Genomic DNA, 10,510 nt, shown 5'->3' on the forward strand with positions numbered 1-10,510 from the left:
GAAAGTAAGGGATACGAATCAATATTAAAGTGGAAAACTTTTGTAATCAAGCAATTGTCTCTCACAATTGTCTAAAATTCCAGTAAGAGAAAATTTCTTTTCTCACCCGTTTTTGCCCGCCAAACAAACCTGCAGGAGATAATTCCTTCCAAGCTATGGCTTGAGTATATTTCAAATCTTGGAAAAGGTTATTTTAGGATCTTTATCTCCTACGGTTCCCCACCCGGTACAGATCCTGCAACTCCTCTCATAGGGAAGGAAATGACCACCTTACCCCCTGTCCGAACCCACTATCCGGGTGGGATCTACCCCTCATATTAGAGGCACTAGGGAACTGTACCGGACAGAGAATCGTAAGAGATAATTTTTCCTTTACGAGCCACTAGGGGAGAGTGCGCTAAGGGTTTTAAATAGTCTGGTTTCCCACGTGTCTACCTCTCTCCTCCTTAAAACATGGGGATAGAGGTGTCTTTTCGTATATGGCGGAAAGAGATAGACTCATGGGAGTATTGGCGTAGGCCACACTCTCGAACATAGTTCTTTTTCCCTTATATTAAATAACAGAAGAAAAAAATGCAACATAATAGCATGATGGCTAACCAAGGGAAAAACACCAACAAGATTATTAAAAAAGAAAAAATAATCATCAAGGGGATGATACAATAAAAGGCTGATGTTCTCTGTGCTGCAATGCAGCCTGCGCTCAGATACATGGGCCTGCCATTCAGGGGGTTGGGTGATCATTTTGCACACAACCATGTCTAGGCTCAGGCTCCAGCACAGAAACATTTGGGCTACAATAAAAGACGAGAAAAAAAACTATCAAAAGAGAGGAAGCAACAACCAAATCTTTTGATTCAAAAGTAAAACAAATAGGTTGCATCTGTTTGTAACCAAGAAGGTTACAAACAGAAATTGTAATCGCACTTTCATATCCTTCATACCATGATGTGGCATTAGATTATGAAGGCTAATAATGTGATTTCATAATTGGAGGGAGAGAACATCTCACTGCGAGACCAAATAAGATGGGGAAAGCAAGCCGGAGAGGAGAGAGATGAAGCGGTGCAGGCATTGGGCGCCTCTGGTTCTTTCTCATCCCAAACCCCTGAGCTCTTCTCCGGATGCATCAACACCTAGCAAGAGAAAAAACCTTCAAAATTCAAGCCCTCCTCTCCAACTACTGGACGGTTCGTGGAAATAGGGGGCATGAGCCGATCTTTGGCAACTGTTCCAATTCCAGGTTTCAACACTTGATTAGTCGTTGGGCTTTTTTTCCGTCCTCCCATCCTCTTCAGGTTACAAAGCATCAACCATGGATTTTGAGGTTGGAGAGGAGAGATTAACATGGAATTTGGTTTTTACGGAGCTAGTTTTGTGGGAGTTTTTATGTTCTGGATTTTGCTCTTGTGGAGCCTGCGATGAAATAATGGAAATCATCGAGGAATCTGATTCCCACCATTCCCCTCTTCTTATCCATCTCACTGTCATAGGAAGAGGGAGGGGGAGAGGGCCGGAGTCGAAGAGGGGAGTCAGGGGAAGAGCAGAGGAGGAGTGATAATTAATTACAAAAAAATTCCTGTCTAAAATACTTGGTAAGGGGGATAGGATGGATAAGTAAGTCCGATCACAATAATGTGTTGTAACCGATCCGATTACAAACAGCTTTACCTAAATAAATATACCATTTAAAAATATTATTACTAAATATACTAAAGAAACACAAGTATGTAACTGGTGTCATTATCTTTTTCTTCCCTTTGCTCGAGGAATTCGGTAACTGAGGACACAACCAGGACATTAGGAGAACGCATAATTGTGGCCAAACTATAAGTATGCATGCATGGATATACATCGGCAATTACTGGGTGTGAGAACAATGGATTTTCGATCCCCCGTCATACTAAAGGGAACCTTTTATCCTCCTATTGGGAGAGTAGGAATATTGGTAGAGAATCCTCATCTAGATTGTGGTATAGGACTCTTAAAAAAACACAACATATGACTCTCCATGTGAATCCTACGGCGAGTGGTCAAACCAAAAGAATTATGATTCGAGTCAAATTACGGACCAAAGAAGGTGGTAAGCACATTGGTCCACCCGGTTAAACTAATCTTCATTTTTTACGAGGTTAAAATTAAACTACACATAACACATAAAAAGAAAATTAAATTAAAAGAAAGGATCGACACATACTTCATGCATTTGGCTACAAAAAAAAAAAAAACAGAGATTAATATCCATGGAACATAGACTACACTAAGCAATGCTTAAAAGAAAACTAGAAAATCACAAACATAAAATATTTATAGAGATGCCATTAGCTAGCTAAGTATGCAAAAACTTAATTAGATGCTTGGAACAATAAAATTAGGAGCGGCATGGGTATGCTAGCAGCAGCGGTATACCGTAAACTAGCACCCTATGTGTCTATAACTCTCTATTCTATTGGAAATGACCCCCTTACCCCTCAAAGGGAAGAAGAGAGAGATAGACACTTAAGATGCTAGCTTACGATTACGCTAACATACCAAACCTTTTCCCAAAATAAAAATATTGAAAAATAATTAAAAGTACATGTGAGTAGACTTGTAAGAACAAATTCTTCACAGTTTTTTTTTGTTGAACAGTCTATTGCGTTTGCTCTTTTATTTTATTCTACTTTTCTGCAACCTACAATTTCTCATATCATCTTCGCTTCTGATCTGTTCGTCTGAATCTCACACATCATCCTTGCTCACTTATCTTTGCATTTAACCTTCATCCAATCGATGTCCGAAAGCATCCATCCCAAACTCACAAACATTACAATGCGAGCTTCTATGTCATCGATCACCAAGAGAGAGAGAGAGAGAGAGAGCAGTCTAACTAATTATTGCCAAACCTGTCGTCTCGTCGTTGCCCTCCTGTTGCCAGACGGGGAGGTGCAATCAGGGTTTTAGAGCCGATACCGATACTGATCGGACGGTTGTACCCCTAAATTTCAATAAAAATATATTTTATTTACATTTTACCCTTGATCAGTATCCTGGATCGGTATTGTATTGGTCAGAAAGAGACCAATACTGATATGAGTTGACCAATCCAATACCAATTCCTTGAACCATGGGTGCAACCTGAAGGAGAAGTGAAGGCTAAGCCACTTAGCCTTAGGGTGTCAAACTTCAAGGTTCAGTCTCGAATAGGGGGAGATTAGTGCAGTGACTCAAGATCAAGTCAAGTGACCAACAATACACTCAAGTTGGTTTATTTAGTCTTAGACCATGTTAAAGAAGGAAGAAAGAAAAAAAGATGGGCCTCAAAAAAAAGATGGGCCTCTACGATGGTAAGGTTGTTTTATTGCAACCTGATGGTCGTGGGATAAAACAAAGAAACATCTTCATAAAAGTGGGGAGTAAGGCTACGTACATATACCCCTCCCCAGACCTTGTAATAGCGAAAGTCTCGTGCACTCAGTTGGTTTATTTAATCTTAGATCATGTTAAAGATAAAAAAAAATTAAAAAAATAGAACAAAAAAAAAAAAGAAAACAAAAAAGGGGACTTCTACAAGGTAAGGTTGTTATAGCTATTGCAACCAAATGGTTGTGGGTTAAAACAAGAGAACCTCTTTATAAAAGTGGAGAGTAAGGCTGTGTACATATACCCCTCCCCAAACCTTGTAGTAGTCGGAGTCTCGTGTATTGAGTACGTCCTTTTATAGATCATATTAAAGAAAAAAATGATTGGTGTCAATGGGTTTCATGTGACTAAGATCAAAACACGTAGTCTCTTGTGATCGCGATAAACTCTAACTGAGTCTAGTCAATTTTATATTGGCCGATCAATATGACTAGAGACCAGGTTTTTCAATTTTTTGATTCAACTTGGTTGACTCGGCCGAGTCAAAACATGATTTTCTTACATTGTCTCAACCCAAAGATAGCATGCAACATGAGTTAAATGTATTGTGTGTTTTTTTAGTAATTGGCAGGAGAGTTCAATGTCAATTTCCACTACTATAATTTAGTGTTTCAGGTGAGGTGGGCTGAAGACTGGAAACAGGGAATCACCATCGATTCCTAGATTAAGTTCATAGTTACAGCCAATTGATCACTACCAATATCAATCCCCTGCACCAGTGAGGCCCTTCAAAGTGCACATAAAGGCATTAGTTTGGATGGAATTTTCGATTTTACTGGGACTTGAATGGATTTTTCACACGCTCCTGTATTTTGGTGCAACAACCACAGGATCGGTTAACGTTCTTTTTTTCAATTGTTTTGACATTTTTACCCTTAGTCCGTACCACTATAGTGCTACACCATCAGATCATCGTTGGGTGCCAATACAAAAACAGATCTTCTATGGCGCGTTATCCCATCTGGTCTGTGTTGCACGGATACAGGATCGCGTGCAATGATCGTCTTATCCTCACTTGGACAAGATGCTTAGATAGAGATAAGACAGTTATTGCATGCCTCACCATGTCTAGACAGCACGATCCTACCGATACCGATTCCTCAAACCACGACCACCATAATTTTTTCGTTTTTTGATCACGTTGCAGGGATTATATCAAACGTAATTAAATAAGGAAGAGTATGTCGTCACGGAACTCGGAAAGGAACACGTTGATGGAGAAATTAGAAAGAAGGGGAGAGCTATAAGATGGGACGACGATAATGGCCAAGATGGAGGAGGTCTGTTCCCAAAATTAATGTCAATCAGACAAGACATGACGTTATTATAAATATAATCCAATCCGCCCACCCCCCATCGGCTTTCAAACACAAAGCAATGCATCGACCGTAAATTCTTAATAGAGTTACATTCGCCTCACCACTCTCGATCCCAGTCTTCATCAACCCAACAAAACAAATCCCCCAAAATCAGAAAAAGATAACCTCCATCAACTGGTCCAGTTCCCCTCATCCTCTACTTTCTTCCAGTTGAATCCACAATAAATCTTGAAAAGCCGGCGGGCTTCACAGAAAATTTCCTCCAAATATCCATGGTGGCTCCACCCATGAATTAGTCAAAGAAGAAAAAAATTTCCTTTTTGTAAAAGCCATAAGTAGTGGAGAAGAAAGATGAAATTGTGGGACGACTTCAATTATTATTCTTCAAGACCACAAGTGAAGTGATAACTTAACAATTAATCAATATCTCTCTCTTTCAATTCTTTGATCTTTATTGATCTCTTTGATCTTTAATTGATCAATAAAGTCTCAATTACCAGGATTTTCTATTTTTCTTACTATCTTTCTTGTTCCTCTTTTGTTTTAGGAAAATTTACGAAACACCTTTTTTACCCGTTGAAATATGAAAATACTCAGATCACCCCTGTATTAGAGCCTTATATTTAAATTAGACCCTACTGTTAGTTAACTAATTAAATCAACTAGTTAAATTTCTTGAAAATTCTAAACTATCCTTGAAAAGAGTATAATTACCATTTTACCCTTAGATCTAAAAACCCAACATGTGCTCTTTTTTTGGTTTTTCTTAGTTAAAATAAAGAATTGAAGAGGGAATATTCCCTCTCCTCTGCAACCACCATTGCCCCAGCAACCGCCACCACCCCGCCACCACCCCACCACCACCCCCCAAAGACCCAGACTCGGTTAATGGAGGAAAAAATGAAAAGGAGAAGGAGAAAAAAGTGGTTTCAGAATAGAGGAAGAAGATGGGTTGCAGGTTTATGGGGTTCGGTTCTGGATTTCAAATGGAAGAGAAGTGAAAAGAAAGGAAAAGGGTAGCATTGGTTCAGTTGGAGTATTGGAATGGAGAGAGAATAACCTAACCTAGATGGTGGTGGAAATCAGACAGAGATGAGTTGCAGGTCTTGAGTAGCTAGCTGCCCTCTCGATTCTTGAACTCAATCCATATAGTCTCCTATCTCTCTGCCCTCTCTCAGGCAACAATAAGAACAAGAAGAAGAAGCTATATACCTCTTCTCGAGTTTTTTCCTCTTTCTTTTTCTTCAGAATCTGGAAAACCAAACACACAGAAAGTCCCCTTCATTCATTCTTTCAATTTTTCCGTGAATTTTTTTTGGCCCTTTCTTCCCGTCTCCTTTTTTATTTGATTTGGTATTGGATTTGATCGTTGATCTGTTTGGGTTTGGGTCGTTCGGGACAGCTGCGGCCATGGCGGACATCGTGAAGCAGATCCTGGCGAAGCCGATTCAATTGGAGGATCAGGTGACCAAGTTCGCCGACGATGCCCAAACCTTCAAGCAGGAGTGCGCCGAACTTAAATCCAAACGGAGAAACTCACTGCCTTCCTCCGCCAGGCTGCTCGTGCTAGCTCTGACCTATACGAGCGCCCAACTCGCCGTATAGGTCAGAAACTATGAGGTCTGAGCTTGGCCGCCGGCCGCCGGCCGCCGTTGAATCGCAACAGATAAGAAGAATAGAGAGTGGAGAGTCTCGGCAGAGAAGAAGGGGCGGCAGACGCAGCAGTTAGGGTAGGGGTGAAGCCGTGAAGGGCGAGGGTTTGGGCCTGCAATCACCCCCTGGCCATCCGGTGGCCGCCACCGTTAACGGAGACGGAGATGGCGTTGAGCAAGAAGAGAAGAAGAGGAAAGGGTAGTAATGTAAATTTAACTCTAATGATTTAGTACAAGGGTAAAATAATCCTTTTACACTAATAACTAACAGCGGACTAACACCGTTAGTGTAAGGGGGTGATCTGAGTATTTTCAAATTTCAGAGATGATCCGAGTTTCAATCCATTGTTAGGGGGTATTTCATAAATTTCCCTTTGTTTTATTATTTGTGTAACAGTAAATAACAGCAACAAAGAGAGAGAAAAGACGAAGAAGAAGAAGAATCGATCCAAAAAACTATATGAGAGAAGAAATAAACACGTGGATGATGGGGGTTAAGAGGTGGCAATGCAACGGGTGGGTTGCCATATGAACAGTGACCTGCTTCTAGAATCCTTGCAACCTCCCCTAATCTGAGGAACTAAGCAATCTGCTTCGTTCCCTCCCAAGATTAGCATCTGTTTCTGCTGCTCTTGAGGGTTAAGAATCCCCTTGGAATTTGATATCACTATCTCGTTATTGTGTTTATTGGGGTAATAGTAACTGTAGTAATTGTTGTTGTCGATGATGGGTGGTGGTGGTAGTTGCTGGGTCAGTGGATGCATGGCTGCCGCGGCAGCTGTGGGCTTTGGCCTCCAGAAGTAGTCGTAAGCATTGAAAGAGGCAGCCGCTGCTGCGGGCGATGGCATCAAGTGACGCACCCGACATGGCAGCGACTGTGGCAGCTGCATTAGCTCTTCCTCCTCCTCCTCCTCCTCGTGGATGACATTCTTCTTGTGAGAGAGAGACCAAATTGGGTTCTTTTTTGTCAAAAGGGCGGCTGACCCTTGCAAATTAATCACCTCACATGTAACCATCAGTGTTGGTTGACTACCCTTCCCTACCTCTGTCAAAATTCCTTCGATTTGGACTCCATTATTCTCTCTTTCAACCTTCTCCACTTTCTCAGTCTTCTCAGTCTCCTCTTCTTCCTCTAGTCCTTGAAATTCATCAAATAAGTCCTCTTCTAATTCTAACTCTTCTTCCACTTCTTCTTCTTCGTCTTCGTCGTCGTCGGATTCCATTAGTTCTGCAGAGGGTTTGTTGATGTAACTGAGGAGAAGGCGACCGCCTTGGCGTTCGGCATGGAAGTAATTGTAAGTAGAAACAGGAACGGCTTCAAGTACCAAACGACCGTCTCTGCGATGCGATCGCATAAGGACGCCCGGTCCTTCTCGTCGAGAAAGCGACGGTAACGGAGGAGGGAATGATCGAGGGGGTGATTTCCTGGTCGCAGAAAAATAATTGTAGCTTTCGGCTCCAAATTCCTCCTTTTCTTTCACTAGAGTAGCAGTCGTTGATGACAACTCCTCTGTTTCTTTGGCGCTCTGTTGTTTTTCTGTTAATTTCTCTTCGAAATCGCCAGTTTCCGATGGTGGGTAGGAGGAGAAGCCTTCAGAACCCGTCTCTGACCCAAGACTCTCAGTGCAGATCTCGAGACTCTTCTGACTCAACGAGCTCTTCGATCTTTTCACGAGTGGGTGAATGTAGGGTGCTGACGAAGATTTCGATAAATCGTCTGTCTTTTGGGACAGAATCGAACCCCAAATATCTGAAAGCCTGGGCCTTTCAAGGTCTTCCTTCTTCTGTTGCTCTTCGTCCTTCGATTGGACTATTGAGCTCCAATTATCGAATTGTCCTCCACAATCACCTTCAGGCTTTTGCTTGGTTCGTCTCAGCACTTGCTCGTCATCTCCTTCACCTTCTGAAGCCGAAGACGAAGAAGACGAAGAGGAATCAGAGTCGACAGAGGAGGAGGGAACAGGGAATGATTCAGAGGAAGGGATCTTCTTCAAGAGAGAGAGCCCGTGACGCCCCAACCATTTCTTGGAGGACATGTCGGCGGAGAGAGTCCTTCGCAAGGAAGCGGCCGTCTTGGGTCTCTCGGGTTCGGACCCGAGGATGGATCCGATGCCCTGCCGCTCGGTAGCTTTGGTCTCTTCTTCCATTCTTCTGATCAATAATCCCCTGCTGCTATTGCTAGTAGTAGTGCTGACTGAAGTAGCAGTCGAAGTCGACATCTCTGCCCGACCGGTTGGCCGGGAAGATGAAAGGAGAAGTAGAAAGGGTTCTCACTGCAAATACAAGAAAAATGAGAGAAGCCCCAAAAACCACCACAAAAGAATACAAATTGTCAAAGAAGAACAAACACCCCTTCAGCTTCCAACAAAAACTAAGCTACACCAAAGCCCTTAAACTCTCAACAAACACAAACACACCCCTCAAGCATTCCTTCCAAGGCAGGCATAAATCACTACCATAAGAGGAATAAATAGGAGGAATTGGGAGAGGGAGAGCAAGCGCATGCAACATCAGCAAACAATAACAAGAACAGCTAGCTAGCCCTGATTGTTATCATTAAGGAGAAAAAAGAGGAAAAACTTCTACCTCAAAACAACCCACAACAAAGAACGAAGAAGAACAAAGGGCAAAGACCGATGCTTCTTCACTTCAGTTGCTTTAAAATTTGCTTGAGAGACGGAGAGACGGAGAGACAGAGAGAGAGAGGTGGGAGATGATGTTGATGATACTGAGTGACTCAGATGACTGAACAAGCCGTGGTGGATAACAAAGGAAGGGAAGGGAGGGTGGTATTTGTAGGTGCGAAAAGGGCATTGGAATCATGTCCAATGGGCTCCACATCAATGCCACCACTGTGAAAAGATCGTTATTAAAAATTTCCGCCCTTTTTCTTCTTACTTCTTATCAGAAAAAGAGGAAACAGAGTGGTGCTTAAAAAGTTCGTCACTTACTGATGAAGCAAACACTTGGATAGAAATGAAATAAAACAGAACATGAAGGAAAGATGGCTCAAACTCAAAAGAAAGGGGCAGGGTAATCCCCTACTTGATTGAGCTGCCCACCCACCCTCGACCCAAACAGTTGGATAGAAATGAAATAAAACAGAACATGGAGGAAAGATGGCTCAAACTCAAAAGAAAGGGGCAGGGTAATCCCCTACTTGATTGAGCTGCCCACCACCCTCGACCCTGGTCTTCCTTCCTTTCAACCTTTTCTACTGCATGCTCCGCTCAGCACAGCCCCAAAACCAGGCAAGCATTTTGAGATCTGAAGCTAGTCTCACGCACGTCATATATGATAGCTGGGTCCCATTTTGTTTCATTCATAATCCAATCCTACGGATACCGTTTTGTGGCAGGGGGAGGAATGAAGAGGATTTTTTGGTGTTTGAGCTGAATAATCTAATAAAATAGTAAAGGGGTTAATTAATTAAATAGAGAACAGAGGTGGGTTTGGGGAAGAATGTAATTTGGAAACAATGGAACACGTCATGTCATTTGGATTTTGGAAGAAGGCCAGGTTGAGACGAATGACTGAATGAGAGCTAGCGTGGCATTAGCAACCTCGCAAGGGAAAGGAAAGGAAAGACGATAGAGGCCTGGGGTGCTTCCATACGTCGTCCACTGGCCCGAAAAGGCAATGTTGATCACTTTAAAGCAGAATGTGAAAGAAATAGAGAGAGAGAGAGACAGAGAGGAAAAGAACTCTATCAGCACAAGAACCCAAACCCGTCCCTCTAATGCCACAGATTGAGGGTAGATACCAACAGAAATGCAGGGTTTGTCTCCCTCACCACCCATATCAAACCATTTACCACCTTCCCTAATCAATGAGCTACTCTTCTTGTACAGGTACAACCTTCCAAATTCTCTCTCTCTCTCATGAATTTTTTGTGGGGTAGAAGCAAAAGAGATAAGAAGAGCAGATCTTTTTTGTATCCAAACAAGTCTATCCACCAACTTAGTATATTTTAATCCTCATTCAAGCTGTGGACATTGTACGCGTATTTCTGATGATATAGACCCCCCCCCAAAGAAAAAAAAAAGTGATTACGAACACCAACTCTGTAGTTTAATTCTAATTCAAGCTGTATCCGCCGTGTTTCTCGCATTTTCGATATCCCACTAATAATGTAGC

General features: G+C 42.2%; 1 protein-coding gene across 1 annotated transcript; it reads right to left on the reverse strand.

Annotated features, from left to right (window-relative positions):
* Nucleotides 1-6,820: 6,820 nt before the first annotated feature.
* LOC122661354 (protein FAF-like, chloroplastic) lies at nt 6,821-8,551 on the reverse strand. Its single transcript, XM_043856723.1, has 2 exons — nt 8,260-8,551; nt 6,821-8,196 (listed from the first exon to the last, which is right to left on the reverse strand). The coding sequence occupies exons 1-2, from the start codon at nt 8,518-8,520 to the stop codon at nt 6,868-6,870; spliced, it is 1,590 nt and encodes a 529-aa protein (XP_043712658.1). The 5' UTR covers nt 8,521-8,551; the 3' UTR covers nt 6,821-6,867.
* Between the last annotated feature and the right edge of the window lie 1,959 nt (nt 8,552-10,510).

This window comes from Telopea speciosissima, chromosome 1 (assembly GCF_018873765.1).
Source record: "Telopea speciosissima isolate NSW1024214 ecotype Mountain lineage chromosome 1, Tspe_v1, whole genome shotgun sequence".
Classification (NCBI taxonomy): Eukaryota; Viridiplantae; Streptophyta; class Magnoliopsida; order Proteales; family Proteaceae; genus Telopea; species Telopea speciosissima.

What these genes read in the sequence shown, in the direction of transcription:
- LOC122661354 (XM_043856723.1), bottom strand. Translation starts at nt 8,520, where the DNA reads ATGGAAGAAGAGACCAAAGCTACCGAGCGGCAGGGCATCGGATCCATC. An exon ending in CAGAAGGTGAAGGAGATGAC is followed by an intron (nt 8,197 to 8,259) that starts GAGCAAGTGCTG and finishes CAATTCGATAAT; the next exon opens with TGGAGCTCAATAGTCCAATC.